General features: G+C 40.6%; 2 protein-coding genes across 3 annotated transcripts; one reads left to right on the top strand and one right to left on the bottom strand.

Moving 5' to 3' along the window:
• Window positions 1-231: 231 nt before the first annotated feature.
• Window positions 232-5,107, bottom strand: LOC139383290 (coiled-coil domain containing 32). The gene is made up of 4 exons (XM_071127742.1): window positions 4,994-5,107; window positions 4,368-4,645; window positions 3,631-3,784; window positions 232-1,009 (listed from the first exon to the last, which is right to left on the bottom strand). Exons 2-4 carry the CDS (start codon window positions 4,621-4,623, stop codon window positions 826-828), a joined length of 594 nt encoding a protein of 197 aa, XP_070983843.1. The 5' UTR covers window positions 4,624-4,645; window positions 4,994-5,107; the 3' UTR covers window positions 232-825.
• Window positions 4,628-17,738, top strand: LOC139383289 (l-isoaspartyl protein carboxyl methyltransferase, like). Of its 2 annotated transcripts, none has more exons than XM_071127741.1 (9): window positions 4,628-5,295; window positions 5,529-5,667; window positions 5,870-5,974; window positions 7,950-7,981; window positions 8,059-8,163; window positions 8,255-8,375; window positions 12,528-12,613; window positions 15,212-15,381; window positions 15,755-16,959. In XM_071127741.1, exons 2-9 carry the CDS (start codon window positions 5,550-5,552, stop codon window positions 15,765-15,767), a joined length of 750 nt encoding a protein of 249 aa, XP_070983842.1. In that variant the 5' UTR covers window positions 4,628-5,295; window positions 5,529-5,549; the 3' UTR covers window positions 15,768-16,959. The 2 variants fall into 2 exon arrangements, with proteins under 2 accessions (XP_070983842.1, XP_070983841.1); XM_071127740.1 differs by having other exon boundaries at window positions 5,244-5,314; window positions 15,755-17,738.

Genomic DNA, 17,738 nt, shown 5'->3' with positions numbered 1-17,738 from the left:
AGTTCCACTGCTGAATATTAACTGAAGTACACAGTAGGAAATTGATTGAATGTTGAATGTCACTCACGTGACGAGTCCTCAGTCACCATATTTGGCCATGCTGATTTATTTACGTCTAAATGATTTTGTTGATTACAATGCTGCCATCTAGGGGTAGCTATACAGTACAACGTATACATGTCCAATTATTTGTGATACCTTCTGAACGTGAAAGAATAAGACACGGGTAGAGAAATACATTTTTTTTCAAGTTTATTAACTTTGTTTCAAAAGATTCCTTCATACAAATTAATCTCTCATCGTACTTACAGAATCTTAAATATGTGGTACAGTATATCATACACATGGTAATGAACCTAGTACATTTATCATACATATGGAAATTGACATATAGTAGCTACATTTATAATGATTCCATCTTAACTATTAATACTCTGGATAGGACTCGTATCATAAAAGCAGTGCCAAAGCTCATTACAACATTAGAGACCATCTCTGGTGCTACATAGTGTAGTAGCCTAACAAAATGCAACTAGTGTGGTTTCGGGATATTCCCTAACAATGAACTGCAGTTTTTTATTGAACCACATCATAAAATCAACATGACAATATTTTATAAAAGTAACATAATCAACAATGGACCGTTGCAGTTTTTGCAATGATATGTCATTGAATTCTTTCCCGTTTTGACAAGACATTAATAAACAAGCCAAACACACATGACCTAATAACAACAGTATAAGAAATCACATCATGTTCCTGTCCAGTAATAACACATGATAACATATAAGGGTTGTTGGTAAAATGTCTGAAGTGAACAGGTAGTTATTTCTCCGGTGTGTGACTCTCATCCTCTTCAGGGTTCTGAGTGGCTGCCTCTGGTCCACTCTGTGATTGGTCCGTGGAGATATGCTCTCGGCTCAGTGACGGCAGGAGGAGATATTCCAGCTCCTCAGCACTGACGGCCACTTTCTCAGGTACCAGCCAACGCTTTAGATGCTCCAGGGCACTGTGAAGAACAGATAGAAGTTATGACACATCCTTTCATTACAAAAAGAGGCAAAGTACTGGGTGACTTCAACCTCCCAATGCCTGACTTTGACTAATTTCTTTCCACCTCTTCTTTCCCCTCCTTGCCTCTTGACCTCACCCAGTCACCTCCCACTCACAAGTCAGGTAATAGGCTTGAACTCTACTTTACCAGAGGCTTTTTGCCTACCAATCTCACTGCAACCCCCCTCCAGGTCTCAGATAAAAATAAACAAAGTAGTTCTCACTCTCTCCTGCAATCCTACCCACTCAACCTATACCCAGATGATCATGGACTTTCGCAATCTTCACTCTCTCTTCTATCATCTCTCCCTTCTGCTAAATCCTTCTCCTGCCCGTCTCCTGACTCTGCCGCTTCGAACCTGCTCTCCTCCCTTACTGCCTCATTTGACTCAAACTGTCGCCTCCCCTCCTGCTCCGTGTCTGAGTGACTGCATGCTCACAGAACAGGGCATTACCTGAGTGACTGCGTGCTCACAGAACAGGGCTGTGGGCAGCTGAGCGGCAATGGAGGAAAAATTATCTTCTGGAGACCTATCATCCTTCCACTCCCTCCACCTTACCTACTCTTCGGTATCCTCTGCTAAAGCCACTTTCTATCATTATATTCCAAGCCTCTACCTCCAACCCCGGGAAACAATTTTACCACCTCTTAATCCTACACTTACTCCCCCTCCCTGCGGACGAGATAGTTAACCACCTTGAAAAAAAGTTTGACGACATCCGCTCCTCATACACTCAGCCTACTGAGTCCCCTGGTCTCACTCACACATAACTACCCTACGCCTTGACCTCTTTCTCCCCTCTCTCTCCAGATGAAATCCTGTGAGTAGTGATGTCCAGTCGCCAGACAACCTACCCACTCCATCCACTCTTCCCTTCTCCTATTCCCTCATCATCTCATACCTGACCACCGGCTGTGTCCCCTCTGACTTGAAGATGGCCATAGTTGCTCCCCTCTTCAAGAAACCAACACTCAACCCCTCTGATGTCACTGCTCTCTGTGTCATGGAGGCTCTCCGCTCTGCCAAAGCTGACTCTCTCTCCTCTGTCGTTATCCTCCTAGATCTATCCGCTGCCTTTGAACCATCAGATCCTCCTCTCAGGCTCTGCAACTCCTGGATTGCATCCTACCTGGCAGGTCGCTCCTACCAAGTGGTGTGGAGAGGATCTGTGTCTGCACCACGTGTTCTCACTGCTGGTGTTCCCCTAGGGCTCGGTTCTAGGCCCTCTCCTCTTTTCTCTATACACCATGTCACTCAGCTTCATCATATCCTCTCATGGTCTCTACTATCACTGCTATGTGGATGACACACTAGCCACTTTAATAATGAAAAATGTATGTAATAAATGTATCACTAGTTACTTTAAACAATGCCACTTTATATAATGTTTACATACCCTACATTACTCATCTAATATGTATATACTGTACACTATACCATCTGCATCTTGCCTATGCCGTTCGGCCATCGCTCATTCATATATTTTTATGTACATATTTTTATTCATTCCTTTACACTTGTGTGTATAAGGTAGTTGTGAAATTATTAGGTTAGATTACTTGTTAGATATTACTGCATGGTCGGAACTAGAAGCACAAGCATTTCGCTACACTCGCATTAACATCTGCTAACCATGTGTATGTGACAACAAAATTTGATTTGACACTCAACTATTTTTCTCATTCCCCCCTCTGATTCCCATGTAGCAACACACATCTCTGCATGCCCTGCAGATATCTCAGCTTGGATGTCAGCCCACCACCTCAAGCTCAACCTCGACAAGAAGGAGCTGCTCTTCTTCCTGGGAAAGGCCTGCCCGCTCCAAGACCTCACCATCATGGTCGACAACTCCACGGTGTCCCCATCCCAGAGAGCAAATAACCTTGGCGTGACCCTGGACAACATCCTGTCGTTCTCTGCAAACATCAAAGCAGTGACTCGCTCCTGCAGGTTCATGGTCTACAACATCCGTAAAGTACAACCTTTCCTCACACAGGAAGCGGTGCTGGGCCTCCCCGCTTGTGCCATCAAACACCTGCAACTTATCCAGAATGTTGCAGCCCGTCTGGTGTTCAACCTTTGCAAGTTCTCCCATGTCACCTTCCTCCTTTGTACACTCCACTGGCTCCCAGTCAAAGCTTGGATCCACTACAAGACCATGGTGCTTGCCCAAGGAGCAGCAAAGAGAACTGCACCTCCCTACCTTCAGGCTATGCTCAAACCCTACATCCCAATCCGAGCACTCCGTTCTGACACCTCTCGTCTCATCAGTCTTACTATCCCCCTCAGTCCTACTATCAGTGACTTTGCTGATAACATCTTTGAGGAAAAATATACTTACTATGACTGTGAAATGTGGTTGTCTCACCTAGCTCTCTTAAGATGAATGCACTAGGACAAGAGCGTCTGCTAAATTACTTAAATGTAAAAAATAAAAAAAAATTGTAACAGAACAATCCATGGACCTGTAAGACTCTTTACAAGCTCAGCCTCCAAAGCTGTCCAGAACTAGTGGAGAAGGTTAATAGGCCTACTTCAAACAGAACAACAAAACAAATGATGCTCTTCAGCTCACCTCTGATCTAGTTCACCTTCCTGAAAGAGTTCTGAGCTCTGAGCGTCATGCAAGAATCTATCCCAGCATTCTTTTTTGGCCTGAGATAGGGAGCGCAGCATCTCCCTGGAAGTCACCTCAGTGCACTGGCCCTTTATTCTCTTCAGACGGTTCTCTGAAAGACAGGATTCATAATGAACTTTAATATTAAATGTTAAGAACTATGAGATTAGGATTAATAGAAACTTGATTTCCGACCTTGATTTACAGCTTTCTCACAATCATCCCAAATAGCTGTGTGAAAATAAGACTTAGAAGTGTGTTGCAAGGAGAGAATGGAATCAATAGTAAAATCCCACTGGGCACAGATGTCAATTCAATGTCTATTCCACGTTGGTTCAACGTAATTTCATTGAAATGACATGAAAACAATTTTGATTCAACCAGTGTATGCCCAGTGGGATATGCATTTGGATACTTTCAAATGAATTATTCCTCTATTTCTGGACATAACATTGATGCATGAGAAGTTTTACACTACTGTTTACATGAACCCAACATAGAAACTGGAAAGAAGGCTAAGCCTCTAAAACTACAGTAAAGCAGACAGCTGTTGGGTGTGCAGGCTTTTGTTCCAGCCTAGCACTCACACAGGCGTTGGAGTTAAAGTCAAGGACCAGGGTTGATGCCATCAAAAGGGCCATAGATAAGGGTGGAGGGCCACACATGACAGAAGTTTGATATTAGATTGACTTTACCTAAACTAGCAATGTAGACATCTGAGTCTTCCATAGGTTCCCAGACGCTGTGAGAGGAGGAACTCGTAGACATGCCATTAGATTGCAGGCCATTGCCAACATGTGAGGGTTGGAATGAATCTGTGAACAGTGTGGCATCATCCCCCTCTTGGCCTTGAGCTTCCTCCTGTACGTCAGGCAGGCTCGAGCAGATTTCTGACCACAGCTCTCCGCTGGACCGAGTCTCGTGACTCTCGAAATCCTCAATCATCTTCATGCAGATGCAGTCTGTCTGTGGTCTGTTGAGAAAAGCATGTCAACAACTCTATGAACGGATAGCTAGCTCAAAAGTCAATTCAGTGATAGCTAGCTTAAAAATCAATTCAGTGATAGCTAGCTTGAGCAATGCAATTAAGTTAAACTGTATACCAACTGCAAGGTCTTGGTAAACTTTTCACCAAGTTAGAAATGAGCTGCTGTTTACAGCATTGAATTAGTGTTTCTACGTTATTTGTTAGCTTGCTAACCGTAGCTACCAAGTTGGCGCGTTAGCTTTAAATTAATCACAATGTCATTGGAATTTCAAAAGTATAGCTAAATGGAAGCTAAACGTTCACTCTGCTAAACATGTTATCTTGGTGTCTTACCTGCGAATAAAACGTAAAGCAACTAAACCGTATTTTCCAGGCAGTAGGACATAAACGTGCTAACGTTAGCTAGCTAGCCTACTAGTCTAGCAGGAATCCTAAACAAATCCAAATACTCCTCCTTTGGCGTGTTTTGAGTGATTTGATTAGATGAGGTCACTGCCTGTCAAGTCATTCTGAGGTTCTATTGGTGCTCATTGGCTTTCAGTTATGTAAACCCAAAGTTATTGGCCAGCTATGGTAGTCCTTTGTGGGGACCAGGAAGTGTCCTGCAACAGTCCAAATGTTGAAGATCGATGGTGGTAAGTAGCTACTATCAAGGTACGTTTTCATCATTTGGAAAATCTTTGCTACTCACGTTAGTGTTAGATGTAGTATTTCCTGAGTTATGCAAGCAATAAACCAACCGTTTTTGTTACGTTCGATGGCAAGCTAACAAACTTGATATTTTCGATTGTTTTTATAAACGTGTGTGTGTGTCGGTCTGGGCATACCTTGCAATGGGGTCTTTGTGTGGTTTTATTTTCATTGTCAGGGAGCTCCACCAGTGTAGGAGATGCAAGCAGTGTTCAGACTGGTTGTAGTGGCAGTCCCTATGGGTGTGCTGCTTTCAAGAACCATGGCATGGATGTCCACTGGAAAGACACACCCAGAACTTATCGACCGCCTGAGAGGTATGAGAGACTGATGTCAGTCCTGGGCTGTGTTCAGCAGGACACGACATTGTGGAATGTTCAGATGGAAACATGTTATGTTGACCTGTGGTTCTCAACCTTTTTTGGTTACTGTATATATATTTTCTGGTTACTGCATATCCTGCTAAAAAGCCACAGTGTTCAATAATTGTCTTTGAAAATGACCTCCTTTACTCCAAAGAACATGGGGTTATCCGCAGTGATCGTGTGTTTGACGCCATGCTTGCCACTGACCGAGGGATCTACTCCAAAGACTACCCCTATGCTGACTCCCCTCAGTCCATAGGTACAGTGCCTAGTGAAATTCTACACATCTAATATGTTTTCCAAATTAATTTAAAAAAATAGTGTCTTGATTGCGTTTGTCTTTACACCCAAGAGTTAATACAGTACTTACAGCTGTGAATCATTTTGAATAAGATTCTACCATCTTAGGGCAAGATACTCTATATCCATTGTTTTTGTAAAAATTGCTCAAGCTCAGTAAATTTGGATGAATCTAATCTTATTTTCAAGCAGATTTAAATCAGGACTGAGACTGGACTATTCAGGAACACAAAATGCAAATGCTATTCCAGGGTTAGGTATTAAGAGGACTGAGGCAGGGTTTCCTCTAACTTAAAAAAAAATCTGGGCATTGATCCATTCATATTTCAATCCTACCAATAACATGCTGCCACCACAATACTTCAAAATACAGAGGATCAACAACATTGTGTTCACTCCATATTACTGGCCTGTTTGACAAAGTAAAAAGAAAGAAGCCTTTGTTAATAAAACAACAAAAAAATACACAACACTGCAATTTATTATTATTATGTTTTGCCAAATTTTAAGTATTGTGGCATTAGCATCATGTTATGGGTATGCTGGAAGGTTTGTCATGTTCAAACTAAATAGGAAAGGAGCCAATCTCAAGTAAAAAAAAAGTACAAGGAAAACCCGCCTCAGTCTTCTGAAATCCTAACCCTGGGATAGTTTTATTTTTTAGCAGGACAAATACAAAATATGTAATGCCAAAGACACACCAGAATGGCTTTCCAAGAGGTGTTGAGTGTTCCTGAGTGGTCCAGTCTCAGTCTTGACTTAATTTAGCTTGAAAATCAGAGACAAGGTTTATCATATTGCTGTCGATCAATGATTCCTAACCAAATTTACTGAGCTTGAACAATTTTGACAAAAACAATGGATATACACTGAGTGTACAAAACATTAACAAACACCTTCCTTATACTGAGTTGCTTCAACATTAGGAATTACTTCAGTGTAATTTACATACAAAGTATAGGTTATAGAACTTCAGAAATATTTTTGTTGTTCTGCTCATTGATCTGCATTATATACACCGAGTACACCAAACCTTAGGAACACTTTCCTAATATTGAGTTGCACCACCCCTTGCTCATTTTAGTTGCCCCCCCCCTTTTGCTCTCAGAACAGCATCAATTTGTTGAGTTATGAACTCTACAAGGTGTCGAAAGTATTCTACAGGGATGCTGGCCCATGTTGCTTCCCACAGTTGTGTCAAGTTGGCTGGATATCCTTTGGGTGGTGGACCATTCTTGATACACATGGGAAACAGTTGAGCGTGAAAAATACAGCAGCATTGCAGTTCTTGACACAAACCGGTGCGCCAGGCACCTACTATCATACCCTGTTCAAAGGCACTTAAATATTTTGTCTTGCCCATTCACCTTCTGAATGGCACACATACAAAATAATTGTCTCAAGGCTTAAAAATCCTTTAACCTGTCAACTCCCTTTCATCTACACTGATTGAAGTGGATTTAACAAGTGACATCAATAAGGGATCATAGCTTTCACCTGGTCAGTCTGTCATGTACAGAGCAGGTGTTCTTAATGTTTGGTACACTAATTGTTCTGCAAAGTTGGTGGAATCTTATTCAAAATGATTTACAGCTGTAATGGATGCTAAAGGGGCTTCCACCAAGTATTAACTCTAGGGTGTGAAGACATACACAATCAAGACATCTTCGTATAATTATATTTTTTATAATTTCTCTTTCACTTTGAAAATGTGAAGTAGGTTATGTAGATCTATCGGGGAAAAAATGTAATGTATTCCCTTTTTAGAGTTAATTTTAAGGCAGCAAAATGTGAAGACTGTGCAAGGGGTGTGTAGACTTCAGTGTAGACTTCAGTTATGATTAGCATACAAACTTGTACAAAGGAGCATAATTGACAGTTGAATAGATGTTATCACTACATACAGTACATAATGAGCTCCTTTGTTTTCATAGGATTCAAGGCAACAATCAGTGCTCCACACATGGTAAGTTTCTCAGTATAGAACTTGTAGTTTTCTAAGTAGGAAAGATAATGACACGATGCTGTCCGGTGTTTATTCAGCATGCACATGCCCTGGAGATACTAAGTGACAAGCTAATGGACGGAGCATCTGCATTGGATGTGGGATCAGGCAGTGGCTATCTCACAGCGTGCTTTGCAAGGATGGTAAGTTCCAGAATCGATCAGTATGAGTACTTCACAATAATCATATTTGTGATATTTCCTTATAGTCATTTGCGTCTCCTTCCCTCTGTAGGTAGGGCCCTCAGGGAAAGTAGTAGGGATTGAACACATAGATGAGCTGGTCCAAACCTCTGTGAGGAACGTCCAGGCTGACGACCCCGAGCTGCTCTCTTCAGGGCGTATCAGACTTGTCGGTAAGTCCGGTGAATGAAAGGCTATGTATTCAGCTGTAGGTTCAGACAACATACAAACAAATAATGATAGATGGAAATGTTGAGTTGGCAAACTGTATCTAGTCATGATACACTATATGTTTGTTTTGGTGTCTGATAAATCTAAGATTTCTTAAAGTGGTGTCATTCCCTATTGGATTAGTGACCTTTTAATGATTTATTGCACAAAAAAGGCTCAGAAACTGTCACAACACAATAACTTTTAGGTGTCTGAAACATTATAGCAAAGATGCATTTATTGATCACTTGAATAAAGTTAATTGGGACCCGGTACTTAAATGTATAGATACAGTGCCTTGCGAAAGTATTCGGACCCCTTGAACTTTGCGACCTTTTGCCACATTTCAGGCTTCAAACATAAAGATATAAAACTGTATTTTTTTGTGAAGAATCAACAACAAGTGGGACACAATCATGAAGTGGAACGACATTTATTGGATATTTCAAACTTTTTTAACAAATCAAAAACTGAAAAATTGGGCGTGCAAAATTATTCAGCCCCCTTAAGTTAATACTTTGTAGCGCCACCTTTTGCTGCGATTACAGCTGTAAGTCGCTTGGGGTATGTCTCTATCAGTTTTGCACATCGAGAGACTGACATTTTTTCCCATTCCTCCTTGCAAAACAGCTCGAGCTCAGTGAGGTTGGATGGAGAGCATTTGTGAACAGCAGTTTTCAGTTCTGTCCACAGATTCTCAATTGGATTCAGGTCTGGACTTTGACTTGGTCATTCTAACACCTGGATATGTTTATTTTTGAACCATTCCATTGTAGATTTTGCTTTATGTTTTGGATCATTGTCTTGTTGGAAGACAAATCTCCGTCCCAGTCTCAGGTCTTTTGCAGACTCCATCAGGTTTTCTTCCAGAATGGTCCTGTATTTGGCTCCATCCATCTTCCCATCAATTTTAACCATCTTCCCTGTCCCTGCTGAAGAAAAGCAGGCCCAAACCATGATGCTGCCACCACCATGTTTGACAGTGGGGATGGTGTGTTCAGCTGTGTTGCTTTTACGCCAAACATAACGTTTTGCATTGTTGCCAAAAAGTTCCATTTTGGTTTCATCTGACCAGAGCACCTTCTTCCACATGTTTGGTGTGTCTCCCAGGTGGCTTGTGGCAAACGTTAAACAACACTTTTTATGGATATCTTTAAGAAATGGCTTTCTTCTTGCCACTCTTCCATAAAGGCCAGATTTGTGCAATATACGACTGATTGTTGTCCTATGGACAGAGTCTCCCACCTCAGCTGTAGATCTCTGCAGTTCATCCAGAGTGATCATGGGCCTCTTGGCTGCATCTCTGATCAGTCTTCTCCTTGTATGAGCTGAAAGTTTAGAGGGACGGCCAGGTCTTGGTAGATTTGCAGTGGTCTGATACTCCTTCCATTTCAATATTATCGCTTGCACAGTGCTCCTTGGGATGTTTAAAGCTTGGGAAATATTTTTATATCCAAATCCGGCTTTAAACTTCTTCACAACAGTATCTCGGACCTGCCTGGTGTGTTCCTTGTTCTTCATGATGCTCTCTGCGCTTTTAACGGACCTCTGAGACTATCACAGTGCAGGTGCATTTATACGGAGACTTGATTACACACAGGTGGATTGTATTTATCATCATTAGTCATTTAGGTCAACATTGGATCATTCAGAGATCCTCACTGAACTTCTGGAGAGAGTTTGCTGCACTGAAAGTAAAAGGGCTGAATAATTTTGCACGCCCAATTTTTCAGTTTTTGATTTGTTAAAAAAGTTTGAAATATCCAATAAATGTCGTTCCACTTCATGATTGTGTCCCACTTGTTGCTGATTCTTCACAAAAAAATACAGTTTTATATCTTTATGTTTGAAGCCTGAAATGTGGCAAAAGGTCGCAAAGTTCAAGGGGGCCGAATACTTTCGCAAGGCACTGTATGTATAGATATGGATAAAGTATGGGAGTGTTTATAGTGGCTCCATGGAAAGCCATAAGAATTAAACAAAGAACTGAAACTTGGATGAATCAGGAAATCCTTGAGGCCATTAAATCAAGGAAAACTGACTGCATTTCTAGAATATAACAGAACCAAAGAGGAAGATGCTTTCACTAGACACAGAACCCTAAGGAACAAAGCTAGTCAGATGATTGAAGATGCCAAAAAAGCATATTTTACAACATAATTTGTGAGAATAGGCATAATCCTAGGATGATGTGGCAGTCCTTAAAACATTTGGTATATAGATAACAGAAAACAAATTGCAAAAGCTTGAGTATTGAGGCCAATGGAGAAGTGGCAGCTGACAATCTCAATACCTTTTTCACAACAGTTTCCTCAAATTTGGTTGAGAAGCTACCTGGTAGTACTGGAGTGTATGCTAGGATCAGGTCCTAGGCTATTACTTCATGATGCATGTACAAGCTGATGCCTTTTCCTTTATAGCAGTGTCTCAGGCTGAAGTTGTTAAGAGACGGTCTGAATTAAACTGCTCTAAAGCTACAGGCCTCAACAATATCCCTACCAGGTTTTTAAGAGATGGTGCTGAACTTATTGCCCCCTGTGTCACCCATTTATTCAACATTAAATGGGTGATACAGAGTTCCCACGAATACGACACTTGCTAGAAGGATCCCTATCCACAAAAAGGGCAGCAAAACAGACAAGGGCAACCTGTATCTATTTTGAGTGTGATGTCTAAAGATAGAGGAAAATACTAGTAAGAATAATATTTAATATGAACTACAGTCTGGTTTTAAAAAATCCCTCTCCGCTGACACACCTATTGTTTTTAACTGACTTTATCAGGAAATAATTTTACCAGGGACATTTCTGTGGAATGGTAATGCTGGATCTGCAGAAGGCGTTTAACATGTTTGATCATAGTATCATGCTCTTTAAGTTAAAAGCCCTTAGATTTAAGAGAATGGCCATTGACTGGGTTGAATCCTATTTAACGGGTAAAGACCAAATGATGGATGTTAATGGAAAACATTCTATTGCAAAGGGGATTAGCTGTGGGGTGCCACAGGGGAGGACCTTGGCACACTTCTCTTCCTACTGTACATTAACGATATGAAATCAGCCTGCTCTTGTAACTAGTTGTATTCGGATGACTCTGCTCTACTGGTGTCCCATAAGGACAAAGCCTCAGTAGAAGAGAACCTTAAGTGCAGAGTTATCCAATATCACTAAATGGCTATCAGATAACAACCTTTCTCTGCATCTTGGAAAAACATTTTGGTTCCAGAGTAAAGCTTGCAAGGCCCCCCCTAGTTTTAGTGTCAAAGTGGGCAACTCAGTGGTTACACCAAATACCTCAGTCAGCTACTTTGGGTGTGAATTGGATAGACTATGTCCCTGAAGGTTTTAACAAAGATAAACCAAAAAATGAAATTCTTAGCTCGGACCTCAAAATATCTTGATAGTGACACCCTAAAGACTCTGGCAGGTGCACAAGTTCAGTGTCACTTTGATTATGCATGGACATCATTGTTCACCAGCATCCCTAAACATCTAATGATCATCTTAGCGACAGACCAGCCAAAACAAGCTGGTGAGAGTTGTTCTTAAACTCCCCCCTCGTACTCATCTGGTGGTTGAGCATTTTAATCAGCTAGGCTGGCTATCTGTAGAGAAAAGGGTCAAATTAAATCAACTTTGTCTGATCCATAGAATTATTACTTACTCAGCCCCTATGTACCTATCAAAATAATTGCTCCTATATTATAGATGTCCACTAATACAACACCAGAGCCAGAGACTCTGTTTTTATATACCGGGACTGTTGAGTGGAACAACCTACCACAGCAACTGAAAGCCAAACCAACCATAACTTCATTTAAAAAGAATGTCAAAAGCTGACTCATGATCGAGCAATTAAAAATAAACGTCTGTATGTAAATGCCCCAGGCTATGACAATGTCGTCCTGTCTTTTTGTTTTGTTATGAGTTATATGTCTAACCAATGTATGCCTAGTAAGAGGACCACAATGAAAATACGTTTTCAAACGTTCTTGTGTTATCCTTGATGATTGTAAATGCATTATCCACGTGTGATTGTATTGTTTTAAATTGTCAAATAAATTCTCTCTCTCCACACACAATAACAATGTTTCATAATATTTATGTTTTTCTCAGTCGGAGATGGACGGTTAGGCTACCCTGATGGAGCCCCATATGATGCCATTCATGTAGGGGCAGCCGCGCCTACGCTCCCTAAAGCTGTAAGGACTTGGCCGATCAATAACTTTCAAGCCAGTGTTTTTATTTTACTGACGACTTGAATTTATCATCAGTAATAGATGCGGCAAAGAGGTGAATTGAACATGAGCGAAACAATGGAATTGCCATGTGGGGTCTCTTCATTGCCCCTGGGTATAATTAGCTTACATTTAGGCTATTGTTTATGTGTATTTCACACTATGTTGAGGTAAAAATCTCAGTATGTAGGACCTCCCGAGTGGCACTGCGGTCTAAGGCACTACATCGCAGTGTTCAATCCCAGGCTGTGTCATTACCTGCCATGACTGGAATTCCTATAAGGCGGCACACATTTGGCCCAGCGTTGTCCGGGTTAGGGGAGGGTTTAGCCGGGGGGCTTTACTTGGCTCATCGCGTTCTTGTGGCGTGCCGGGCGCCTGCAGGCTGACTCGGTCGTCAGTTGAACAGTGTTTCCTCTGACACATTAGTGCAGCTGTCTTCCGGGTTAAGCGGGCGGGTGTTAAGAAGCGCGGTTTGGCAGGTCATGTTTCGGAGAGCACATGACTCGATCTTCGCCTCTCCCGAGCCCGTTGGGTAGTTGCAGAGATTAGACAAGATCGACTTTGTCTACTACCACCGATTTCTGTATGCTAGCTATACTAACCAGCTTATATAAACAGGAGTTAGCATTTAGCCATTGTATGCAGAGAAAACAGCCAAATATATCCAAATCGGACTTACATTGCCTTCAGAAAGTATTCACACACCTTGAATTTTTCCACATTTTGTTGTGTTACAAAGTGGGATCAAAATGGATTTAATGGTCATTTTTTGTCACCCATCTACACACAATAATGACGAAGTGAAAATTTGTTTTTAGATATTTTTGCAGATTTATTGAAAATTAAATACAGAAATATCTCATTTACATTATTTTCAAAATTCTTCAAGCTCTGTCAAATTGGTTGTTGATCATTGCTAACCAACCATTTTCAGATCTTGTCATAGATTTTAAAGCAGATTTAAGTCAAAACTCAGGAACATTCACTGTCTTCTTGGTAAGCAAATATAGATTTGGCCTTGTGTTTTAGGTTATTATCCTGCTGAAAGGTGAATTAATCTCCCAGTGTCTGGTGAAAAGCAGACAGAACCATGTTTTCCTCTAGGATTTTGCCTGTGCTTAGCTCCATTCCGTTTATTTTTTTACTGAAAAACTCCCCAGTCCTTAATGATTACAAGCATACCCATAACATGATGCAGCCACCACTATGCTTGAAATTATGAGAGAGGTACTCAGTAATGTTATGTTTGAGGCAAATCCAATACAACACTTTGTATTCAGGACAAAAAGTGAATTGCTTTGCCACATTCTTAGCAGTATTATTTTAGTGCCTTGTTGCAAACAGGATGCATGTTTTGGAATATGTTTTATTCTGTACAGGCTTCCTTCTTTTCACTCTGTCAATTTGGTTAGTATTGTGGAGTAACTACAATGTTGTTAATCCAACCTCAGTTTTCTCCTATCACAGCCATTAAACTCTGTAACTGTTTTAAAGTCACCATTGGCATCATGGTGAAATGCCAGAGTTTGGAAGGACGCCTGTATCTTTTTAGGGGCTGGGTGTATTGATACACCATCCAAAGCCTAATTAATCATTTCACCATGCTCAAAGGTATATTCAGTGTCTTCTTTAAAATAAACCCTTATTTTTGAGACATTGGAAAACATCCCTGGTCTTTGTGGTTGAATCTGTTTGAAATTCATTGCTCATGTTAAACACTATTATTGCACGCAGAGTAAGCCCATGAAGTTATGTAGGCTTGCCATAACAGAGGTTGAATACTTATTGACTCAAGACAATGAATTAGTGAAAAATGTAACAACAAAAACATTCCACTTTGACATTATGGGTTATTGTGCCAAAGATGAAAAAATCCAAATGTAATACATTTTAAATGCCAGCTGTAACACAACAAAATGTGGAAAAAGTCAAGGGTTGTGAATACTTTACAATACATACATCATGACAGATTTGACGAATATCCACTTTGTAGGTCAGATTTGTTGAATATGCGCCAATCTGGTCAATGGAAAGTCTGTGTTCCATTGACTCCTTTACCGCATCTACAGTACCAGTCAAAGTTTGGCATTCTCTAGAGTGTGCAAAGCTGTCATCAAGGCAAAGGGTGGTTACTTTGAAGAATCTCAAGTATAAAATATGTTTTGTTTTGTTTAATAGTTTTTTGGTTACTACTCGATTCCATATGTCATTTTATAGTTTTGATGCCTTCACTATTATTCTACAATGTAGACAATGGTAAAAATAAAGAAAAACCCTGTAATGAGTAGGTGTGTCCAAACTTTTTACTGGTACTGTATATCGGAGCATCATTACATCATGAAGGCCATTATGTCAGAGCATTATTACACCGTTAAGGGCATTATGATGTCAAAGCATTACTATATAAATGGTATTAGTATTTCAGAGCGTTTTAAATCATTATGGGAATTATATCAGAGCATTATAATGTCATTGACACAAATTTTACAACATTGTCTTTACACAAGGGAGGGAAAGTAAATGTGCATTTTTCTCATCATTTATGCCTTCATTACACAGCTATTGGATCAGTTGAAGCCTGGTGGAAGGCTGGTTTTGCCTGTTGGTCCTGATGGGGGAAGCCAGGTCCTAGAACAGTACGATCGCCAGAGTGACGGCACCTTCATCAGGAAAGCCCTTATGGGGGTGATCTATGTTCCTTTGACTGACAAGCGACGCCAATGGCCTGGGTACGTATACAGACAGACCAGGTGAAAGCTATAATCAGCAACGGTGCTGGGTTTTTCACGCTGGCTACTTTGATGCTACTATTGATGTCACTTGTTGGGCAAGACAACATATTTAAGTGCCTGTGAACTGGTATGGTAGTAGGTGCCAGACATACCGGTTTGAGTCAAGAACAGCAACGGTGCTGGGTTTTTCACGCTCATCAGTTTCCCATGTTTATCAAGAATGGTCCACCACCCAAAGGACGTCCAGCCAACTTGACACAAGTTGAAGTTTGTCACCATCACCTGCCGTCAGGAGGTTCATCATTAGTTCATCATCTCACATCTAGAATTATTTCTCCTGAGAGATGTTGTTCTGTGTTTCTCTTTCCAGAGGTGAGCTCTGACTGCTGTGTCGTGTGGCTGCCCCTGCAGGAGGTGGCGCTGGTGCTGCAGCTCTTGTGTTCCCTAGATCGCCATCTGTCTGCAGCCTAGCAACACGTCCTATGTGCTTATTGACTAAAACTGGGTTGCAGATGACAGTTGTCCCAGAGGGTTGCCAAGGGCTGTTGGATTAATTGCAAGTTGCAATTGGAGTTGCATTCAGAACATCAAAACACAATGTTTATGTTCCTCACAGATGTCTGGCTGAAAGGTTTCATAAAATAAACGTATGATGTAATTTTACAAAGATGCAACACTCATACAAATTCAGTGATTGGGCTTCACCAACCAACATGAAGGTTACATGTCTTGATAAAGGGAAGAAATTCATAAAAAATGTTTCTAATGTCTGACGTGAATCCAAGTAAACATAGTGACCTAAATGACCACAATTACTGTCTTAGTAACAGAAAAACAACCCTTTTTACATAGCGATGGGAATACATCCACTTTATTTAGACAAAATAATTGAAATGATTATGCGCAAATGCCATAACCTCTTAATAAAAACATTGTAATGAAAATGCTTGCTTGTTTGTAAATGTATGAGAAATAATGTTGCTTTTTTTTGAGACATTGTGGATTATCCATCTACAGTATTCACACCCCTTGACTTTTTCCACATTTTGTTGTGTTTCAGACAGAATTTAAAGTGAATAATTTTTTATATAGTATATATTTATTTATTTGAACCTTTATTTAGTCAGTTAAGTCAGTTAAGAACAAATTCGTATTTACAATGATAACCCACTGTTCCCCGGTAGGCTAACTGCCTTGTTCAGGCGCAGAACGACTGATTTTTACCTTGTCAGCTCGGGGATTCGATCCTTGTTTTTGAAAGAATAGCAAAAAAAATGTCAATTTAAAATAACATCAAATTGATCAGAAATACAGTGTAGACATTGTTAATGTTGTAAATGACTATTGTAGCTGGAAACGACAGATTGTTTTAAAAATGGAAAATCTACATAGGAGTACAGAGGCCTATTATCAGGAACCATCACTCCTCTGTGTTTCAATGGCACGTTGTGTTAGCTAATCCAAGTTGATCATTTTAAAAGGGTAATGCATCATTAGAAAACCCTTTTGCAAATATGTTAGCACAGCTGATAACTGTTGTGGTAATTAAAGAAGCAATAAAACTGGCCGTTAGACTAGTTGAGTGTCTGGAGCATCAGCATTTGTGGGTTTGATTACAGGTTCAAAATGGCCAGAAGCAAAGACCTTTCTTCTGAAACTCGTCAGTCTATTCTTGTTCTGAGAGATGAAGGTAATTACATGCGAGAAATTACCAAAAAACTGAAGATCTTGTACAACGCTGTTACTACTCCCTTCACAGAACAGTGCAAACTGGCTCTACCCAGAATATAAAGAGGAGTGGAGGCCCCGGTGCACAACTGAGCAAAACAGACGCCTCACAGGTCCTCAACTGGCTGCTTCATTAATTAGTACCTGCAAAACACCAGTCTCAACGTCAACAGTGAAGAGGCGACTCCGGGATGCTGACCTTCTAGGCAGAGTTGCTTTTTTGAGCTGTTCTTGCCATAATATGTACTTCGTCTTTTAGCAAATAGCCCTATCTACTGTATACCACCCCTACCTTGTCACAACACAACTGATTGGCTCAAACGCATTAAGGAGGACTGAAATTCCCAAAATGTACTTTTAACAAGGCCCACCTGTTAATTTAAATGCATTCCAGGTGACTACCTCATGAAGCTGGTTGAGGGAATACCAAGAGTGTGAAAAGCTGTCATCAAGGCAAAGGGTGGCTACTTTGAAGAATTTGAAATCTAAAATTATGTTTTGATTTGTCTAACCCTTTTTTGGTTATGCGTGATTTCATAGTTTTGATGTCTTCACTATTATTCTACAATGTAGAAAATGTAAAAAATAAAGAAAAGCCCTTGAATGAGTAGGTGTGTCCAAACTTT

Source organism: Oncorhynchus clarkii, chromosome 25 (genome assembly GCF_045791955.1).
Source record: "Oncorhynchus clarkii lewisi isolate Uvic-CL-2024 chromosome 25, UVic_Ocla_1.0, whole genome shotgun sequence".
NCBI classification, from domain to species: domain Eukaryota; kingdom Metazoa; phylum Chordata; class Actinopteri; order Salmoniformes; family Salmonidae; genus Oncorhynchus; species Oncorhynchus clarkii.
The sequence above is the reverse complement of the archived record's forward strand: the minus strand, read 5'-3'. Positions and strand labels throughout refer to the sequence as shown.

What these genes read in the sequence shown, in the direction of transcription:
- LOC139383290 (XM_071127742.1), bottom strand. Translation starts at nt 4,623, where the DNA reads ATGAAGATGATTGAGGATTTCGAGAGTCACGAGACTCGGTCCAGCGGA. An exon ending in TGTCTACATTGCTAGTTTAG is followed by an intron (nt 3,785 to 4,367) that starts GTAAAGTCAATC and finishes CCTGTCTTTCAG; the next exon opens with AGAACCGTCTGAAGAGAATA. An exon ending in GAAGGTGAACTAGATCAGAG is followed by an intron (nt 1,010 to 3,630) that starts GTGAGCTGAAGA and finishes TGTTCTTCACAG; the next exon opens with TGCCCTGGAGCATCTAAAGC.
- LOC139383289 (XM_071127740.1), top strand. Translation starts at nt 5,550, where the DNA reads ATGCAAGCAGTGTTCAGACTGGTTGTAGTGGCAGTCCCTATGGGTGTG. An exon ending in ACTTATCGACCGCCTGAGAG is followed by an intron (nt 5,668 to 5,869) that starts GTATGAGAGACT and finishes TTTACTCCAAAG; the next exon opens with AACATGGGGTTATCCGCAGT. An exon ending in AGGGCGTATCAGACTTGTCG is followed by an intron (nt 8,376 to 12,527) that starts GTAAGTCCGGTG and finishes TGTTTTTCTCAG; the next exon opens with TCGGAGATGGACGGTTAGGC.